The sequence below is a fragment of the Lontra canadensis genome, unplaced genomic scaffold (genome assembly GCF_010015895.1).
Source record: "Lontra canadensis isolate GAN:19392208 unplaced genomic scaffold, GSC_riverotter_1.0 scaffold17, whole genome shotgun sequence".
Classification (NCBI taxonomy): Eukaryota; Metazoa; Chordata; class Mammalia; order Carnivora; family Mustelidae; genus Lontra; species Lontra canadensis.
Genome location: NW_022631011.1, coordinates 18,687,170 through 18,709,126, shown reverse-complemented (window position 1 = coordinate 18,709,126; position 21,957 = coordinate 18,687,170). Strand labels below are relative to the sequence as shown.

Below are 21,957 nucleotides of genomic sequence, written 5' to 3'. Positions count from 1 at the left end.
CACACACACACACACCCCACACCTGAACAAAAATATCAAAAATTTCAATAAAGATAGGATCTGACCCTACATGTGCATGGCTAGGTCTCATTTGCCTCACCTGAACCCCAAACCCCTTGGATATGCTCTTCTTGAAAATTTGATATTTTGTTCATCATAGAGTATTTTACATTAATTTTGATTTCAAAAAAATATTGTATGAAAACATTATTGATTTTGCTGACTGAGTTTTGGCATACCCCTTTAAAAACAGTGCCCCTACTCTCAGCCTCCCCCTAACCTCAGCCGTCTCCATCATCAGGAAACTGTGAAACTAAGCCAAGCACCATGTATATGTGAGACTCTGTTTTCTCATCTGTAAAGTGGGGACGATTGTTTTCCTGCCCCACTTCTCAGGGTTGTGGTAAGAAACGAAGAAGACATGGATAAGCCAGTGCTTGTGAAATGTACCCACTCTTGCTACTGGAGTGGTTCACGAAGGGATAAGCAAGTTGAATCCCCCAGGCTTGGACAGGCTGTTGTGGACGTGGCCGGCCTACGCCCACTGCTGGAAAGTCCTCTGTAATTCTAACCTTTGGGTGGCTAGTTGGCAGGTGCAGTAGCCTTCATCTCTCACGCTGTCCCCCATGTCTGAACAGGTGGCACCAGAACGTTCCTGTTAAGCTACAGCTGTGCTCCTCTACCTTGCATGTGCACACGGATCACGTGGGGATCTGGTTAAAAACCATATTTGCACTTGGTCAATCTGGGGTGGGTCACCAGAGTCTGCACGTCGAGCAAGCTCGCAAGGGAGGCCCATATGACTGGTCCACAGACCGCACTTGGTTTGAGTAGCAAGGAGCAGTAGCAGAACACGGGGTGAATGGGTCTGCAAGGCTGAAATGCTCCAAAATAACTTAGGGCAGCACACCCCAGCAATGGTGCAAGCATTTTAATCCTTATAGGAGCCCTGGGAGGTGGGCTGATGCCCACTGGAGACCACCAGGAATACACCTCTAGTCACACAAGCTTGGATTTATTCAGCTTGCTGCAAGAGAGGACACATACCAAGGAACCATAGGAGGGAACTGGAGGGGTTTATTGTAGGATTTGGGGTTGTGCTGAGAGAGTCTTAGGAGGGTGAAGGGGCTGGGTGCCACCCAGGCACAAGAGTATTGTGATGATTGGACACCTTGGTAATCCATTTCCTTCCTCCCTCCCTTGCCTTCCTTGCTTGCTTCCTTCCTTCTTTCCTTCCTCCCTCCCTCACCCCTCCCTCTTTCCTTTCTTTTTTTTCTTCAGGAGGATGAAAGATTAAGGTACATCGAGCTACCGTCATCGAACAGCAGTAGTCACACAAATCAGTCGGGAGATGGGCACATTAATTACATCTATGGTTGTCGAATGTCCTTCTCTATGTATGACCCAGGTCATACATACTCAGACTGGTCTTGTGGCTGATTTGTTTCCACGGAGTTAAAGACTGACCTTTTCTAATTGTTGTTCTAATTCTGTGAGTGATGAACACCGCAGCCAGTGCTATCTAGACCTGGGTGACACTGGGCCCCTGATCCAGGCCCTGTGTCTCTGAGGGCCCCTCACCCGGGAGCAACTTGTCTGGAATTTTCTAAGCCCCTCCCCAGTGCCCATGCTGGCTGGTGCTGGCCCTGCAATCAGGCAGGGGCGCCCTGAGCCTGGATGGGAGCGCGTGTGGGCTCTGGGTCCTGTTTCTCCCCTTCAGAGCACTCTCTGGGTCTCTACCCTGACCGTGGGGTCACGCTGATGCCCCGAGGAGCCGGAGGACTCAGGTGCGTGTAGTCATCTGTGGCCCTGTGCCTGGGCACCTGTCCCAGGAGGGTGTCCTGACAAGCAACATATTTCCCCCAAAGGGTCTCTTTGGCAGAGCTGGGTAAGAAGGGGGTGCTGGAAGGGTGCTGGCTGACCCACAGTGACTCAGATTGGTTTTTGTTTGTTTTGTTCTATATTTCATGTTTTATTTATTGTATAATGCCTGTTTTTATTTAAACATTCTTTTCAGCTCTTTTGAGGTATCATTGACAAAACTGTAAGACATTGAAAGCGTACGTTATGATTTGATAGATGTATACTTTGTCAAAGCACCCCCCCATCTAGTTAATTACATGTCCATCGCCTGACATACGCATCTTTTTTTGTTTGGTGAGAACATTTAAGTTAATTGACATTTGCTAAGCTCCCTTAGCAAATGTCAATTATACAACACAGTGTGTGTTATATCTTCTGTCTCCAGACCTTACTCATCTTATAGCTGAAGGTTTTCCCCTTCCACTAACCTCCCTTCCACTAATGCCCCCATCCTCCCGAGCCCCTGGCAAACATTTTCAACAGTGTTTCTCTGGCTGACTTTTTTTTTTTTTAAAGATTCCACTCAAATTGTTTATCTGTTCAGAACAGATATCTCTGTACAGATATCTCTGTACAGAAGATCTTTGCCTGGGGCTCTTCCCATCCAAGGACTGGACCCATCACAGCCTAGCCGGTGGCTGCGGGGGCCATTCTTCACTTTTTCAAGTATTGTCCCCCTCCTTATAAAGAAGAGGAAGCAGAGGTTCACAGAGGTCGATCAGCTCACCCGTGATTCCGCGGCTGCTGGACAGTGGGGCAGGGACGCAGACTCCAGTGAGCTGGGTTCTGAGGCTGGGGCTCTAACCCCTGTGCTCCCTTGACCATGTGGCCAACTCCAAGGGCACCTTGGATGACTGCAGCACCCCCCCCCCATCATCTGTGCTCCATACACTGCTGACATTCTGAACACGGCTTTTGCTTTTCAAATGACTTAAATGGTCTTTAATTTTTTTTTCCCTGCATGGTACTTGTAAATCTGCATGTGTCCCCCATATTTTGCACTTTCTCTCCTGCCTCCTCCTGACGCTATGTCCTTTGGACTGATACTGATACCCAGTCCAGATTTGTCACAGGATGATGGAAACACTCCAGAGCATTAACTTTGGCTTTATGTGAACACTAGGGACTGTGAACAACTAAGAATGTTTCTCTCAAATGGCACGGGTACTATCCAGATTGCTGGGGGTGGTGCTGAGGTTAGCTGTGAGGAGGAGGCGGCACAGGCATGTGGGCAGGGAAGCAAAATGTGTTAAGTCTTCTATTATGGGGTCAGCCCACCCAGTGTGGTCACCCTCCCTACCACCGATTTCAAGAACGAGAACCCGAGGGAAGTTGGGCCGTGACTAAGAGGCTAGTGCCCTCTCCACAGGGAGAGATGGTCTTGTTGCTCTGGTGGGATGAACCTGGTTCATTTCATCAGAGAAGATTCCAGAACACCACAGTTAGTGGTGAACTCACACTCCTCTGTGTGAGTTCAGCAGTCAGTCCACGTTGGAGACAGTGTCTATAAAGGAAAGCGCGTTGACTTTGGAGTCTACTGCTGTGGGCTGGAATCCCAGCATTGCTAGTATAGGAGGGGTGTGACCCTGTGGAAGTTCCCTAAGCCCTCTGTGCCTCGGTTTCCTCATCTGAAGAGTGGAGATAATTTCTTCCTCAGATGACTGTCATGAGGACTGAAGGAGATGATGTGTGTCTGGTACAGAGTATGCCGTGGGTACTTGTACCCTTTCTGTCTGAGACTGGCTTACTGAGGGTGGCTGAGATAATGGGCTGGCTCTCCCCGGTGTCACTTCAAAACTTTAGACAGCTCTCCCCCACCTATATGCAGTTTGTTTTTAAAAACGAAAACAGGGTGCCTGGGTGGCTCAGTAGGTTAAGCCTCTGCCTTCGGCTCAGGTCATGATCCCAGGGTCCTGGGATCAAGTCCCCCATCAGGTTCTCTGCTCGGCAGGGAGCCTGCATCCTCCTCTCTCTTTGCCTACTTGTGATCTCTCTCTGTCAAATAAATAAATAAAATCTTTAAAAAAAAATAAAATAAAAAATAAAAATAAAAATCAGTTACAAAGGAAGCGTCCATTAATATGTCTGAAGCCTTGGCACCCATTTTCCATGTTTAGCCTCTATCATCCCTGCACGTAATGAAGTTCAAAAGCTCAGTGCTGTGGAAGCTTTTTTCTCTCATCCAGAAGGCTCCCTTTCAGATTTCACTCTATGCCGGACCTTCTTAATTTCCTTGACACTTGAACATCTCCCTTCTCCTCTTTAAACATTGTGTTTCTCACTCACCACAGTGTTTGCGCGGTAACTTCAAGACTTCCTTAAAGCAAACCTGCGAGAATATTCCAGGGCTGAGCACGCCCTCCTGTTTTCTTCCTCCCCCTTGGCATTTCTGTTCTGAAGGCCCCACACTGTGGACCATTGAGGGAACAGTAGTTAGCCGCCCTCGCTGTGGGGTCAGACGTATCTAGGCTTGACTCCTGTCTCTACCACGTGTCAGTCAGCCGTGTGACTCAGTCCCCTGTGTCAGGTGGATGTGACAGGACCCTCCACGAGGCTGGGGAAGGTCAGGGGGCCCAGGCGGGGAAGTGCTTGGCCGGAAGACCAGGCCCGAAAGCTGAGGCAGCCATGGTGGTTGCCATGTTCACTGGCCAGTCCACTTTGGAACAAGCCTCATTTCTTCTTGCCTAACTCTCACCAACCTCCTCTTGACCAACTTTCTGGTCTCCCACACTATCCATGTTGCGTGCTGTTGCCAACTTCTATTCCTAAAATGTGACTTTTATCATGCTGTCCTTCTACTCAAAAAAAAAAAAAAAAAAAAAAAACCTTCAAAAATTTCCCCTTGACGAGGCTCTCGTTTAGAGCCCTTGCGTGCAATAGCCTCACAATTCCCTCCCTCTCTTTTCTCAGCCTCCTCTGCCTCCACGTCCCTGCACCTGTCTTCAAACATCTGAGGATTCTACAAATATCTGGCAACGCCAACAGGCCCGCCACCCAGCCCACAGACTTTTGGGAGAAATGAACGCCCCCAGGGAAGCGGAGATCTGAACTGTGCCTCCCAGTGTGAGCAGGGGTTTCTTTGTGGGGGGGGGAGTTTGAGTCAGAGGAGAGGAGAGTCTAGGGCAAGAAAGGACACAAAAGAGAAGATGATGGCAGGACGCAGGGTGTGGGTGCAAAGAGGTCTGGGGAGGCTGAAGTCTGGGGCCCAAGTGTGGTGGTGGGAGGTAGGGGCAGGTGGTGCTGGGTCCCCTAGGCCAGCACAAGGCTCTGGATTGTGGTGGAGTAATATCCTGTCATTTCTAAAGAAAACAGCAGTTGAATAGTCATAAAAGGATTTCATGGTTATTATAGAGAACTGGAAAAACACAGAAAATATTGAAAAAATAGACAAGTAAAGATTAGAAAATAGGGGCGCCTGGGTGGCTCAGTGGGTTAAGCCTCTGCCTTCTGCTCAGATCATGGTCTCAGGGTCCTGGGATCGAGCCCCGCATCGGGCTCTCTGCTCATCAGGGAGCCTGCTTCCCCCTTTCTCTTTGCCTGCCTCTCTGCCTACTTGTGAGCTCTCTCTCTCTCTGTGTCAAATAAATAAATAAAATCTTAAAAAAAAAAAAAAGATTAGAAAATAAAATCTTGTGGCCTGGAGATAAACATTGATAACATTATTGTATTTACTTCTTATTCTTTCCTTCCCTCTCTCAGTGTGAGTGCCACGTAGTGAGTGCTTACTGTGTACAAGGCATTGTTTTTTTTTTTAAGATGTTATTTATTTATTTATTTATTTATTTAACAGCGTGAGAGAGATAGAGAGAGAGAGAGAGATCACAAGAGGCAGAGCAGCAGGCAGAGAGAGGGGGGAACACACTTCCTGCCAAGCAGAGAGCCCGATAAGGGGCTCGATCCCAGCACCCTGAGATCATGACCTGAGCCGAAGGCAGAGGCTTAACCCACTGAGCCACCCAGGCACCCTGTACAAGGAATTGTTACAAGAGCTCTCCTCATTTAATCCTCATGATGGCCCTGTGTTGTAGACAAAATAATTATTTGCATTTACAAATGAGGAAGTGTTACGAAGCTTCTCTGGGTCCAGCAAATGGGAAGTGGCAGAGTTAGGCTTTGGACAAGATAACGGGCTCTGCACCCCTAGGCCACATGGCTGCTTGGCGATCACACAGTCAACACAGATGCACATATACTTAGAGAGATGTAAAGTTTTTGTTTAAGATGGAGTTTTCTGAACTGGGGTTTTAAAAAGAATTTTGAGGGACACCTGGGTCACTCGGTCGGTTAAGCATCTGCCTTTGGCTCAGGTCATGATCCCATGTTGGGCTCTTTGCTCACCAGGGAGAACCTGCTTCTCCTCCTGCCTTCTACTCCCGCTGCTTATGCTTGCTCTCTCTCTCTCTCTCTGACATATAAATAAATAAAATCTTTCAAAAGAATTTTGGTGGGTATATGAAGGAGCTGTGTAGGTGGGGAGTAGTTCAGAAAGCGTACTGGGGAAGACAAGTGGGAGATGCACGAGGGTCAGCGGTGAGTGTAGGGGTGGGGCGGAGGTGATGAGTCTGGAGACCTGCACAAGGTGGAAAGAACGGACGACGACTCAGCGGTGTGCACCTGAGAACATGTGTCCATGAGTGTGCGCACGCGTGTGCATGTGTGTCAAGGAGGTAGTTGAGGCAAAAGAAGTGATGAGGGAAATCCTGAGGATTCTTTACTGCATACCTGAGTGGGTGGCAAAGCTGTCACAGGAAGGAGGAAGGTCAGGAGGACCGGGAGGGGACAAGTTCCTTCGGGACCTCACGAGAGGGTGCTGTCTGCCAGCTGCACACACTCACTAGGGCAGACAGACAGACACGCACAGGTGGACAACAGTGGTGTGTTGGCTGCATTGCTCATACTGAAGTCTAGGAACATGAGTTTCCCTGGGAAGAACGGATGGAATATTTAAAAGAGGAAATAGCAGAAGAAGCTCAGGGACATGTCAGACAGGACAGCAGAGTCAGATGGCTGGATGTGAGAGTGGCCAACACACAGAGGTCATAGAGCTGGATGGGATGGGATCAGGAGGAGGAGGCCACCAGATGCAATGCTCTCCTCCCCAAACCCCTGTTTCCATGGACTAATCTCTCATTTTCGAACTTTTCAAATTCATTTTTGCATGTCCACCCCGCTTCCCTGGTCCCCTTCATTGTCCTAACCCGGTGCGCTGTACTTCTGGGTCTCTGAGACTGATTTACACCCCCACCTCTTCCAGCAAGCTTTCCCACCTGCTCACTACTGGGCTTCTAGCCCTCTGTCTACTACCCCCCCCCACCCAGTCGCTTATCTTGTTTTCTCCCAAGAGTCCAAGCTTGTGGGGCAGGGGTTGGCCCGCCTTGGAGCCCCACAGTGTCTCATATGTTGGTTGCTTATAAATCATAACATAGACTCTATTATTTTACTTGTATGGTTTGTATTTTTAAAAATATACTTCTTTTACACCAGGATCTCCTCGTCCTTTTCAGCTCAGTCTCAGCTTTATGAATTCTTCCCATGGCATCTTCTTCCCTACTGGCTTTGCATTTTGCTTCTCGAATGCTTGACAGGCAGCCAGAGCTCTGAGATGCATTTTCTGTTCCCTTGCCTTTTCTCGCTTCCCCATTGGTCTCTAAAGCAGACGTCTCTCACTCTCAGTTTATGGTTCTCATAAATTGGTTCTCATCCTAGAACCTGTGGTGCATTCCTTCTGGCATCCCATGCTTGCCTCAACACTTAACTGTAAGTACAACAGGTATAGTCTGCTCCCTTTTGCAGCATGAATTCAGTGACTCTACCAGCCCTCTAGGCAGCTCTGATGGCAGGTGTCAGATCTCCACCAAGAGCTGCACAACTTCATCTTGAGTTCTTCCAATCCTTGTGGGTTCCATGTAGAACCAGAAAGAATCCTCACTCATATACTAGTGTATAGGCATGTGTGTGTATGTGTGTGTGATGACTGATAGCAGTGATTACGACGACAATGGCGTTGAGGATAATCACTACCATTTTCGGAGCATTTACTACATGGCAGGCCCTGTGCAAAGTGCCTTGTAGACACAGCTTCATTCAGCTCTCCCTTCTCGGCCTGCCTCTCTTCCATGTGCTGTGGAATCTTGAAGTTGCTCTTAGATCACTGAGGTGCTGGCTAGGAATTTTTGGCTTCCCCTGTGCAGGTGAGATGGGGTAGACCCAGAAGTTTTCTATGATCAGCACAGAAGCTTTGAAGGAAATCCATGGCAGCAGTGAAGGGCGTTGACCTGATTTTCTCTCATCTCCAGCCCTTATCACCCCTCCTTTGGCTGAGCCAGATTAGGGTTTGGATGCTATAGTCGATCTGGAGAAGCAATGACACTTGACCTTCCCCTGGAGATGCTGTGCCTGTGAAGCATGGGTCTGAGGCACAACGCTACTAAATAAGCAATGCTTGATAGGATTCTAATTAAATTAGAGAAGACAAAGTCCAGGCAGGAAAGTTTTCTTAAAAAGAATCAATTTTTCCAGTCTTGCCTTTCAAACTTCTACTCCTGCTTAGAGCGATCAGCATTCTAATTGGGAAGAGGTAGAATACCAATGGTGTGGATGTAGAGGAATACAAAACAGAACATCTCCCTATTTCTCTAAATTGTTTGAAAAAACATCCAGTTGAAGAAAATTTTTAAAAGGGGGGGGACTTCACTGAGTGACGTGACTAGATGTGGGGACGAGCAGATATTGAATTCGGTGTTTAAGGTCAGTGAAATGGCATGAAACTATGGGAGACTGCACCGGTCCCGATCCCAAGAGAAGTTAAAAATAAAGCCTTTTAGAACATCCTAGGTCTTGCAATGCTGTTCCACTTTGAAAAGGCACCAGAACACACTCTGAAATAAAAGGTGACTCAAGGAGGATGACCTATGAAGGAGGGACGGCAGGGAGGAGTGAGACAGCGATTGTGGTGGGGAGGAAAGCCAGTGAGCATGAGGTGGAGGGGTTTTCTGGTTCGTGTCTTAGTCGGCTTGGGCTGCTATAACAAAATACCATAGATGGGGTGGTTTTGAAAAAGAGCTAAACTTATTTTCTCATAGTTTTGGAGGCTGAGGGATTTGGCTTCTGGGGGAGAGCTCTCTTCCTGGCTTGTGGATGGCTTTATGACAGCAAGCTCTCTGGTGTCTCTTCTTCTGAGAAAACTAATCTTGTTGGATCTTCTGGATCAGGGCCTTATCTTTATGACTTCATTTACCCTTAGTTACTTCCATAAAGGCCCTACTCCAAATTCAGTCACACAGGGGTTAGTTAGGGCTCAACCCATGAATTCGGGGTACGGGGTGGGGGACAAAAATAGATGGAGTGTTTGGCAAGACTAAGGGGAAGGGGCCAGTGAGAGCAAGAAAGGCAGAGAGGACTAGTGGAGCCGTGGATGGGAATTTTGGTGTCCGGGAAGTGGAGAGAGTGGACAACTTCTCAATAAATCATGAGGCCAGTTTATCTGATAAGTGGGATTGGGTTTGGAATTTGAGAACTGTAAGAAAGATCCAGAAAAGCCTCCAGTCTGGGGGGGTGGGTGAGATAAGAAATAAACCAAGGGCTGTCATGCAGTATCAGGATTCCCGAGAAGGTGGGCTACCATGATTGCTATGCAGACATCAGGGTCAATGTCATCTCCTTCTGGAGGTCTCATCTGCCCACACTGTTTTAATTTTTTTGCATAGCACTTAACTGTGTCTGATGAAGTTCTCATTCCCCCCCTCTAGGGTGTAAACTCCAGGGGACCCTGGATTTTTTTTTTTTTTTTTTTTTTTTTTTTTGCCTTGCTTGTTGCTATGTTTAAGGCTTAGGGTAGTGCCTGGCACAGTAAAAACCAAGGAAGTCTCCACAGGCTGCAAAGATGAAATGACTGTGCAGTGGCACCAATGAGAAGAATTCTGTGACCTTTCTCCTGTGTCCCTCAGGCTCCCAGGATCAGAAGTGTGGAAAGAGAAAGGTTACTTGGGACTTGCCCTGGCAAGGTGGGAGTAACAGAGGGGCTGCACAAAAAAGACATTGAGCGGGCTGGTGAGTGCGCTGTAGAAATGGTGGTCCACGGAGCCCAGGCTCAAGAGGAGAGATGACAGGCAGGCAGGGTGGGAGGGAGGGAGGCTCAGAGCAGTAAGCAGAGAGGAACCAGGGAAGGCTCGAAAAGCAGGTTTGGTAGGAGCGAGTAGGAAAGCCAGGGTTTGCTGAGTTGGAAAGGTGCCTTGTGATGAAAATGCCCAGCATGCGTCAAAGAAAGGTACAGTGTTTCCCAAATCTGCTTGACTGATGAATCCTTCTTATTTCTCTCCAGGAACAGCCCGAGGGCCTACTCTTCCTGAGAACAGAGCGTCTCAAAGTATGGTCCCTGGGACAGCAGCATCAGCAACCACTGGGGACCTGTTAGAAAGGCGAACCCTTAGTTCCCATCCCAGACCAGTCTGATCAGAAAGTTGGGTGGAGGCAGGCCTCTGAACGAGCTCTCCAGGCAATGCTGATACATACGAACCACCAAACTAGTCAGTACTTTAGAGAAGACCGATGCATGCTCAAATCTGGGAGGGACTATTCATTAAGGGGTCAGTTGAGTCATTCGTGTTAATGCTAAGGTCATACTGTATGACGGCAGACATTGAAACGGAAAGTAATTATGAGGCCAAAAGGCAGAGAGCAATGGAAAGAAGATAAGATAGGTCATATGGAAGCTATACATACCATCACTCCTTAAGTCACAAAAAACTGACCATAAGAATCTGTATTATATGTCTAGCTATCTAAACTCATATTTAAAAACTGATTTTAAAAGCAGTTATTCAGGATGCCTGGGTGGCTCAGTTGGTTAAGCCGCTGCCTTAGGCTCAGGTCATGATCCCGGGGTCCTGGGATCGAGTCCCGCATCGGGGGGTCCCTGCTCATCAGGAGCCTGCTTCTCTCTCTGCCTCTGCCTGCTTGTGTGCCTTCTCTCTCTCTGACAAATAAATATTTATTTTTAAATTAAATTTAAATAATAAAATAATAATAATAATAATAAAAAAAGCAGTTATTCACAAAGAACTTTATAAATCAATCAGCTCAGGAGCACTTTATCTACTATAATAAACAGTTATGGGGTTAGCACAAATTTATCAGAAGGTATAATTTTCAATTGTTAAAAAGTGTATCTGTTCTATTCCTTATCAGAATAATTTGGGGAGGTGTTTACCATATATTTGTAATTTACAAAAGAGCTGTCAAAAATAACTCAGGATATATGAATGCTTCAATGATACAATGAAAAAAAAAGTGTGACTCAAAGCAATCTGTGTGCATGTTTTCAAAGTAAAATTTGAATCTGAGTCTACATCTTAAAATGCATTTTGACTCGGAATTTTCCGTGAAAGGGAAAAAGAAACAAAGAAGACCCCTTGAACAATTACACAGAGCTAAATGATTGAGCTTTTTAAAGTGCCTTAGCTGGAAACAGTCTTAGTTTCTAATGCATTTAGACATAAAGAGATATCAGAAATGAAAGAATAACATTGTTCAAAAATGTGCATGAGCACAAAGGCTTAATTGGAAGAAAAAATGGTAAGAAATGTCTCTGATTCTTTAAGGTAGAAGTTTGCAGAACTTCTGTTCTGTCTTCCACTTACTCAGACCTGGTTCACTGCCCTGGCAATATACATGACCGGCAGGGTCCTCGTGACTCCACTGGTTGTGGGCTCCCATGCGCCTTCTACTAAGTGGGGATGAGCTACACTAGAGGTCGGTTGGTCTAAATTAGGATCTGTGTTTCCTACAGAAAACCCCCTACAGCTCTTAGCTGGTTTAATTTGTGCAACCTCAAAATGACCCATTTCTTGATACTCTAGACCTTTGAACTGTAGTATTGTCAGCACTGAGTAAGGCTTCCTTCTGAAATTTTGGCCCTCCTTTAGAGCCATCTGTTCTCCCAAACTTCATTTGGGCATACCGCTGAGAAGTCGGGTCCAAAGTTATTAGACTGCGGATTCTAAAACCTGCCTTTTGTTCCCAGAGTTGGAATGGCATTTCTGATCAGCAAGAGGCCGAGTTAGTTCACACAGCTGGTGAATTTCTTTCACCGTTGTGACTTCTTGGAACTCACAGGCAAGGCGCTGAGCTAGGAGCCAGCCCTCACGTGCAGAGGAGGGTGATGGCCATCTGGCAAAGCCCCTGGCTCTTCCTACGTCCCCCCAAAAAATAAGGAGCGATGACTCTGGAGAGGAAAGCAGTGCTAAACAGAAATGGGACCAAACCTCATCTTCGTGGGCCACTCACCATTTCTCAAAATGGTTCTGAGTTATAAATATCTAAGAACCCTGATGGAAATTTTGAAGGGTAAAATAAGACATTGAACTTTTTTTGTTTTTTAGTTTTTTGTTTTTTCTTTTTTTTCCCCAGGTACCTTCTCTCAAACCACTGAACAAAACCCCGGTGTGTTTTCACTGTTGGTTGAGAGATAAGCTCCAAATTCCTTTAGCAGTTACTGCGGGGCCCACCATCTAGCACTATAGTACTTTACAGTCTCCCCATTTGTTTTCCTGTGCTTCTTACAGAGCAGGACACTGAGTATTTTTTTCTTCACTTGCTAAGATGGGGGGATCAATGACACCCACCTTACAGGTGGCTGAGAAGGTTAGAAGACTAACATATCTGAACGAAGTTTCCAGCACAAGAAAAGTGCTTCATAGTCACCAGCTGGTGTTGGCAGTCAGAAGCATCGTCCAAATCCTGACTTTCTCGCCTGTATGTGACCGTGGACAAGTTACTTAATCACTCTGGGCCTTGATTTCCTCATTGGAAAGTAGGCATACCAAAGTACCACCCACTTGGGTGATGAATGAAGATCTGATATGACACTATATTACGAAGTCTTTGGAAAACAGCCTGGCACAGAGAAGGCGGTGTCCTGGTGTTACTTAGTTCTTGCAACAGTCCTCAGAGGTGGTTGTCAGTACCCCCATTTGCACAGATAATGAAGCCAACAGCTAACAGTGGGTCCACAGTTCCAAGCGACCACCCCCCCCCCATAAGAGAGGTAGATGTGGGTCTCCAGTTGCATGTGACGGTTCCACTCCCCAGTGGCAATGCCTGCTTCAGATGGCTTGTCATCTTCATTAGTATTCCTGATTACTAATCAGCAACCCGGATGCTCTCGACCCCCAGCATGTGCTCGCATCCTACATGCCAGAGGTTGGCAGCACTTTCTTGTACAGTTTGCTTAAACGCACAGGCACACAGGCCTCTTCCTGTTCCCCGGGAAAACTGCAAAGAGTGGCTTCAAACAGATCACCCTGCCTGCCTTCTCTCCCCTCCCGGGGCTACAGCACAGGGGGGAATGGGTGACTCCGAGGCGTGGATTCTTCCACGCGCCCCCGCGGAGCCTCAGTTGTTCCTGCAAAAGAGCCAAGGGAGGTTTTTCAAGTTGGCTCAGACTTTCTTTGCCACTGAGTGTGGGGCAATGGTGAGAAAGTGAAGAGAAAGACCGGAGGCTAGTCCAAGAATTTGCTTGTGAGTGTGTACCACTGCCATCTGCTGGATGGAATGGGTATCAGACCTGTTACAATGTTTCTCTGCTGTGTAATGAGCAAAGTCAGATTCCCATTACCGGTTTAGTACCTAGTGGTTTCATCATTTCATAGCACCAGTTCTAAATATCTGCAGATTTTGGAAATCTCATGACAGCTGTGCACAGGATTATCATGTGAATAATTGAAAGGTAAACCGATGACACCTTTGAAGCAATGCCCTCTCTAGCATTAATAGTTCCCCAGATCAAATTTATTCTCTTCCCAAATGGCTGATTTAATTGGTAGAATCAGCCCATAACTACCCAGCAAGGGAGCCCGACAGAACTTGGACCCTCGTGTCAATGGCAAAAAGTACCTACAGGGAAGTAAAATCACCATCTGGCTTTATTCTTGTGTTCTCTGAAATTCCCTGTTCATGTATCCAACAATTACTTACTGAGCACTTAGCCTGTGTGCCAGGCACATATCCGGAACTAAGGAAGCAAAGTGGAATAAACGTGGTCCCTGTTTAATTAATGATATTAAAATTTATATATTCTGAGTGCTTACTATGCGCTAGGCATATATGCATTCCTTTACATCTCATCCCATCCTCCGAACTACCCTAGGATTTATTACCTCATTGACAGTGATCTTATTTCATTTATAAATATCTTATATTATTAACCCATTTCTAGTGACTACTCGTGTGTCATTTACAGTTGAGAAAATTGAAGCTTAGGGAGATTAAGAAACAATATGGTCACAAAGAGTGGGAGTAAGATTTGGTTGTGGGGAGTGGGAGTGGGTGGGTGGAGAGAAGGGTTGACAACATGAAAACAATATAGATTTTTTTTTCCCCATGTAGAGAGTCTGGGTCTTTCATTTCACACACATTTTCTGTTCCATTAGCTACAGATTTCCAGCAAAGTTAAAGTGCTACACAACACTCAGTAATGTAGCAGCAGAAGCTTTGGAAAGATTGATCGGGAAGGCTATCCCTTCCTCTAGCAAGCATTTGAAATCTATCCAGTTAACATTCTCTCCTGAACAGCAGGCTTGGGGTGGGCAGCAAGCCCTGAATTGTAGTTGGTTCTCACCAGTCGGGAAACGAATCTCCATCATGGTGGGCGTGATGGATACTCATTTGTTCTCTCTCACGTGTAAGAGTGGGGTGCAGGGGCAGGTGCTGGTGGGGGATACCAGGGCAGGTGGGGCAGGGAGAAGAAGGCGGGGGATGAACGGAAGCTGATGGCTGAGAAGAAAAGCACTCTGTGCCAGTGCCTATGAAAAGTGCTCTAACAGCATCTACTGGATGGAACGCTAGACGTGTAGGTGGGACGGATGAGTGACAAGTGGTGGGTAGGGGTTTGTAATCAGCCTGCTGGGTTAGAATCCCTGCAGCGCCACTAGCCTAACCTTTGACCTCAGACAGGTCACATCATCTTTCTGTCCCTTAGTTCTTTCCCCTGGAAGATGGGGTTGCCTCACGGTGTTGTTTTGGAGGTTTAGTGAAGCAGTCCAGACTGCCTTCTGCTCCTTGCAGCAAGGGGCCAGAATTTGGACAGATTCTTCAGAAAAATGTGCCCTTTAGGCTTGCCTGATGCTACTTATTTCCACATCCATTTGCTGTACATACTCATATTGTGTCTCTCCACAATCCTATAAGGCAGGTTGGACAGATATTATCATTCCCATACTTATAGAAGAGATGCATCTCCAGGTGTCTTGGTTGAAATGAAGACGTCTTTCCAAGCAGAGTCTGCCCTCAGGACCAACCACATGAGAACCCCCCAACCCCTTCTGCAAAGAGCATCCCATACAACTGTATTTGTGTATCAAACTCCTATGCTGAGAGTGATTTTCAGATTGCTTCCTGGAAGTAAATGAAAGCTGAATTTCTAGGTAGGAGCTCCAGCCTGGGATGTCCTGGAAGGAAACCACCAGAAAGGAGAGAAGAAAGCTATTCTAAGCATTCATGGCAGGTTTCTTTTGCTGAAGTTTGCTTTCTTCTAAGTTCTGATGTTGAAAGAGAAATGGAATATCTAATTTTAAGATTATTTTAAACTTAACTATTCATCAGCCAATGTTATTTTGGTGGTGAATTCCATACTGGGCAAAACGTTACCTCCTGATTGTTGTACATGCTTGGGAAGCGTGATGTGAGGCCAGAAGCTTTAGAGAAATAAGAACGAATGGAAAGAATGGACGAGGATTAGAAATACCACAGACCGTGTCCCATTTCACTATGGAAGTGTTGTATTGGGTCAACACTAGCCAAGGATCAGGACCCAAAGTTCGGGACGTGGGAGGGGACACGTGCCCTGAAATCTAAGGGGGAGAAAGCAGAGCGGAGTCAACTCAAAATCAGACTCAACAGGCGTCACTGTGTTAAGGTCCTTCAAGATTGTCGGTGAACGATTTGTGATCCTTGTGCCACTTCTTTGTATGTAAATGGGCTTTTAAAAAGCAATGGTCAAAGGAGTTTTCTAATAATTTAATAGATGTTTATGACATTTTTAACCTAATTCTTTGCACTATAAGGCACAGACTTGATTTTCTTGCAGAAGGTGAAACCCAGGCCTATTCCAATGATGAATTCCAACTTAGCTGGCGTCGGATCAAGGGGACATCACCTTGAGAAATGAAAAGGCACCCTGGATAACGAGGTCCAGAGCAGGGAGATTAGTGCCCGCCGCAACAGAGGCTTCATACACGGCTGTCCCAACAGGCGGAGTCAAGAGTGGCGCAGGTTTCCCTCATGAAATCAGTTACACGGGATGTGATTGAGGCTCCCCTTTGCACCACCGCTCCTCATCCTGGCTACCGCAAGTGACGTGAAAGGTACACAACCTACCCAGTCTTCAGAATCCCAGCGTCTTTCCAGTTACCGTGTCAGAAACCGAGGCATCTGCTTGCCATCTCTCTCCTTGTGCACCGCTAAACCAATCCTTTTACTACATTCTGTCAAGTTTTATCTGCCACACACACCTTGAATCCTTCCATCCGTCTGTTTCCCCTGCCAATACCTGAACCTTGGCTCCGTCTTCTCTTGCCCGGATAACGGTTAGAGCCTTCCAAAGACTATGCCTCACCCACTCCTGCTGCCACAATTCACTGGCCACAGTGACATCAGAATTATCCTTTTAAGACACAGACCTGATTATGTCTCTTTTCCTTCAAAGCTCTAATTGTTGTTCAACTGTTTGATTAACATCCGTCTCTCTATGTGAATCATAAGCTCGGGGAGACGGGGACTCTGAATGCCTTTTTCTTGCCATCGTGTCTCTGGCATCCAGCACAGGGTCCCGTATACAGCAGGCACAAAACAATAGCTGTTGAATCAATGAATGAAGTGAATGAATACTGCCTTGTCATTCTTAAAGGATAATCTCTCTGTGTTGCTTTCTGCACAGTTATCTCAAATCAAACTCATCAACACGCTTAACATGATTTACATCTAGTACATTCTTATGAATGAAAAGCCAGAGTGCCTAAGAAAATTGAATTGTTTCTCACTTCTGCATGAGTAAGCTATTAAAATAAGCAAACGTGCTTGCATCTGAAATTTTCATTTTCATTCCCAAGATGGTTCATCCTAAAGACGGAGAGACTAAGAGCTCTCCTCGCTTGGGAGACAGTAAATTGCAATCCCAAAGAAGGCTCAGAAATGCAGTTTAAGATCCAACTAAATAAAAGGCCTGATGAGTTGATGGTTCACAGATAAATATTCTCTGATGTCTCAAATGTGATGTAAATGGAAAAGATCTAAGCAGAAAACACTACATTTCAGAATGAGGAAACAATCATTCTGATTTTCAAATGTGGAGACAAGAAAGCATTTGTGCAAGTAACTTATTGCTAAACCTAGAGCTACATGGAAGTTTAATTTTCAGAAAGTTCTTGGATACAATACATCTTTCGCTAATTACTTTTACATTTAAGAACAAATTGCTTTGGATAAATAATTGTATGCCGAAAGGTCCACAATGCTATTCAACAAATGGAATAATACATTTTCATCATCATCTAGTAGAAGTCCTAATGCATTTACTTTCCTAGTACTTAGGTAGTATAATTTGTACCATAATTACTGAATATTCTCCGAAATAAATACCTCACATCAGAGTAATGTGGATGGTCAGTAAATTACTATTACTTAAATAAGGATGAACAGAGCTATCACCAAGCACCCCTACTACGCAAGCCCTGGCAAAGAATTACAAACACAAACATCTTACAGCTAGAAGAGAGACCTCTAGTGTGTGTTGGAGAACTTTATATTGTGCTTCAGGCATAATTAATACAGCAAAATCACTGCAGTCATTTTGAACACTGTGGTGGGAGAGTTTTTGCCAACTCTCATTCATGCTCAATTCCTTTCAACATTTCTTCCCAGCAAATGTATGCTATGTTTGCCTAGTGACTTTCTTTTTTTATCAACATAGTGCCTAAACCAATGAAGTTTTCTCCGTGATGCAAAGTTTTAAAATTCAGCGGTCACCTTTGCAGCCTCATCAGTAAACATGAAACCTACTGTCATCAGAACAGTCGCTAACAACTCTTTGCAGTCGAGCAGCCGCAGGACTCCTGAGCCAAATCGTGGCCGCCAGTGTGCGGTCTCCTGCACACCAGCCCCTCGTGGTAAGCCAAATGCCACACAGATATAAACACGAGGAATACACGGACACATTGCCCATTATCCAGGAGACAAATGGATCCACTACTATTTCAAATTCACCAAGTAGGTTAGCTATTAGTTGCCACAGATTTCCCACATAGGCAGGTAAAATTCCTTGATGCAACATCAGATTTAATGAATCAGGCTAGGGCATCAGCCTCAGCCTTTTAAAAATCCCTTATTTTCTCCTTTTCCACATTAAAAACACATTTGAGATAAACACAGAAGATGTTTCTCTAAAAAACACACAAACACACAAAACAGGAGGTCTCTTAAGGAGTCTACTGCTGAGAAGGTAAAAGCATTTTGCTCATTTTTAATTTGCTAAAACAATCCAAGCATGCTTGGTACCCAGAGGGTATTCTCAAATAAACTTGTATCTCTAGCTGCCAGCTTAGCTGATTGAAAACAGAAGGCAAACGTTTCTTAAAGAATGAGTATGTTAAACTGTTATGTCTCTCCCAGTTCCAGCAAGGAGACACACACACACACACACACACACACACACACACACGTCAAGGATTTGCTTGAAAGCAGCCGCCAGTTCTCTATGATCTAAAAGGTAATGCAGCATTTACACCAAATTACTGCTGCCTGCCGCGATGCCCCTCTTAGCGAGGAAGCCCGTGCCAGGCGGACACTGGACAGTTCCTGTGTGCTGTTCGCCACGCACAAAGCCGACGGCCCCATTTGCAACTTGGCTAACTTAGTTGGCGCCCGCCCAGCTAGCCCCCGAAGCACGGTCACGGTGGAAACGTTCTGATCCTAGAAAATCATTTCCACGACAGTGCAAGTGTTCGAAAGCACAAAGGCAGACACTGCCGACCCGCTCTAGCTAGGAAGTTTCGGTACTCGGGCAGCTGGGCGGAGCACGCGTCCAGGTAAGGGATTCCTGCATCGCACGTCTGGTGGCCTCTTCCCGGATGTTTTGGGGGCTCGACCTCATTTTTAACGCAAATTCACCAAAACGCACCCCCGCCCCCCCCCCCCCGCGTTCTTTTTTCCAGGAGGCTCGGACTCTTTTATTTTCCAGCCAAGTCCCTCTGGGGGGCGGGAGAGGAAGCACACTTCACATTTCCATAAAGAGGGGCGGCGGGAGTGGGGGATGCGGGGCGGAAAGAGGTCAGAAAGGAGCCAAACTGCATCCCTCCCGCCCACCTCTGTGCCCCAAGCGCCGGTTCGGGCGGCGGAGACCGGAGGCGGCCAGGGAACTCTGTCCCTTTAAGGGAACCTTGGCCGCCAGGAGGGGAGGGAAGGATGCGGGCTCCGGACTCGGACTGGGCGCTGCAGGCACCGCGGAGCAGAGGCGAGTGCAGCAAAGCCACAGCCATTACCTGCAGCGCTCACATCCTTCCCCCACCCGAGCGCCCCCTCCCCCGTCCCCGCCTCCCAAGGAGACTTCTAATCCGGAGCATGTGCCCTGCCCTTTATCGGGGAGGAGGTGGGGAGGAAGAGGAATGAGAGCTTTTTAAAAATAAATGAAACGTTTGCACCGGGGGGGGGGGGGGGGCGGGAAAAAGGGGGGGGTGGGGGGGGGGGGCTTTAAAGGCGCCCGGGTGGGCGGAGGACGCGAATCCGGATCAGCCCGGCCGGAGACAGACGGCGGACTGCGCTGGGCACCGGCCGCGGCTCACAAAGGGGAGCGGCGCGCTCCGGCCGGGGCAAAAGGGGAAGGACAAACCGCCTCGGGGCCCGATCGGCTCCGCAGCCACAATGGCGTCTTTCACGGGGCATCCGGGGGCGCCGCCGAGGCTGGGCGAGGAGGGGGCGGCGGGCCCCCACCCCCGGCAGGAGGCAGGACCGAAGCCCCGGGCGCCGCCGCCCCCGCGCACCCCGCAGGGCGCTGCGCTCGGCCGGCGGCGGTGGCGGCGGCGGGTCGGGCCCGCGGCGCCGGGAGGCTCTCGGCGGGGCTGCTGTGCGGGCGCGGAGCTCTGCGCCGGGAAGAAAGGGTCGCGCGCGGCTCGGCAAGGAGGGAGGGGTGAGGGGAGGGCGGGGGAGAGCCGCGGCGAAGCGGCCGCCGGGGAGGCTGGCGCGCGAGCGGCGGGCGGGCGGCGCTGGCACGGGCTCCTAGAGCCGCGGCGGCTCGGCTCCCAGATCCGGAACCGGGCCCGGGCGCGCGGGCGCCCGCCGCCCCGGCCCCGGCCCCGGCCCCGGCCCCGCCGGCCGCGCCCGCTCCGCCCCGCTCGCGCCCGCTCCTGCTCGAGGAAGAAAGCCGAGAACCCGCAGCAGCAGCCTCGCCGCCGGCCCGAGCGGATCCCGAGCGGATCGCGAGCCGCCGCGGCGGGCTGTGTGTGTGCGAGTGTGCCGCGCTCTCGCCCCATGCCTGGCACATGCGTAAAAGCGAGTTGCGCCCAAAGTCCCAGCCATACCCTCCTTAGCAAATAATAACAAACCCAAACCGTCAGATCTTACCTGAAACATTGAAGCACAAAGTCTCTCTCCAAGTCCCCTTTTCCTTTTCCTCTCCCCCCTTTTCCGATTTCTCTCCCAGCGATCTGCTCGGCTCGCCACACCAGAGAGAAATGCAATAGCTTGGCTAAGGTAGACAGAACAAAATACAGAGAAGAGTTGCTCCAGGGCTTTGAAACCCCTCAAGGCAAGGATCAGGATACAATTAGCTCATGCCTCTACCTCCAGTCTAAATCAATCTCCAAAATAAAACTTAAATCAAATTAACTGATCACAGGGCAGACAATTGATCTCCTTCAAAAATAAAGCTCTACGTATACGTATAGATAAATATACATATAGGAAATTTTTTTTCCAGTTTTTTTTGGGTGGAAAAACAATCTTATTCCAGCCTCCAACTTGCTTTTTACCCTCCTCTTGCACAGAAAAGCTGATTTTAATCGTTGTGATTAGTTTTGATGTAACGTTTCCGCGGGCGATTTCTGCAAATGGATGGAGTGTTTCTTTGCCAAAAGAGGGAAAAGCAGCAGATGATGATAATTATAAGGATTGTTGGTTGTTTCTTTTTATTTGTGTTTGGGGCTCTCTCTTCACTTTCTCAAGTTGACCTGACATTGCTGTTACGCTAAGGTCGCACAACTTGTTGATGTCTGATCAAAGGATAGGTGATAATTTGGCAACAGAGCCGCACATTTTTGGTTCCTTTGGCGACATAACGTCCCAAATGACGTGGATAAAAATAAGCACACGCAGTCTGCTCTGCCCCAATCAGGTCTGAATCAGCGCCTGGGGGTGATACACAAACTCATTTCAAATGTTCAACCATGCAGAATTGCAAAAAGATTGAAGGAGTTACACCACGTTTTTTTTTTTTTTTAAATAGCAAAATTAAAAGAAAACAAAATCTACATTAGGTGTAGCCAAAGACCTATCATTTAGGTTTTATTTGATCAACATTCTGAACATATCTTGCCTGCTCCCTTCTCTTTGCTTCCCTCCTCCTGGTACCTTTTTCCTGGGGGGTGGGGTGGCGTTTGGGGGGGGGGGTGTATAATTCCATTATTTGACGGAAGTGCTCAACAGAGCTAAAGAAACTCTAACATAAACACATTTCCCCAGATTGCGACTCTGGCTCTGACCTCCCCCACTCCTCATCACTTCTCCTTCCTCTCTAGGTCTTTGTTCAAAGAGGTGGTGCCTGAGCCAGTCCTAATCTTAATTCTTTGTAGTTAGAGTGGGATATTTGGTCGTAACTCTAGGGTCACCTCTCATGAGTGTTCTGTCCTTGCAGGATACTTTTTGAAATGGTATATTTTTTTGAGCACTTCACAGGTCATTAATTCAAAGACTTTGCTGACGTTTTCTTATGAAAAAGACCAGGCTGTAAGGCCAAGGCTACTAAAAAAAGGAAGGGAGAAAAGGAAAAAAACAAACAAACAAAAAAACAAAACAAAAAAAACCCTAAATAGAACCAGACGTATCCCTTGA

The 21,957-nt window shown here is 47.4% G+C and overlaps 1 protein-coding gene across 1 annotated transcript in view; it reads right to left on the bottom strand.

The window, feature by feature from the left end:
- The window catches only part of KCTD1 (potassium channel tetramerization domain containing 1), a 176,793-nt gene extending 156,208 nt beyond the window's left edge, over nucleotides 1-20,585 (bottom strand). Inside the window, exon 1 of the mRNA XM_032859718.1 lies at nucleotides 20,473-20,585. Within this exon, the coding sequence (XP_032715609.1) occupies nucleotides 20,473-20,481 (9 nt within the window). The 5' untranslated portion in view covers nucleotides 20,482-20,585. The remainder of the gene's footprint in view (nucleotides 1-20,472) is intronic.
- Nucleotides 20,586-21,957: the final 1,372 nt, after the last annotated feature.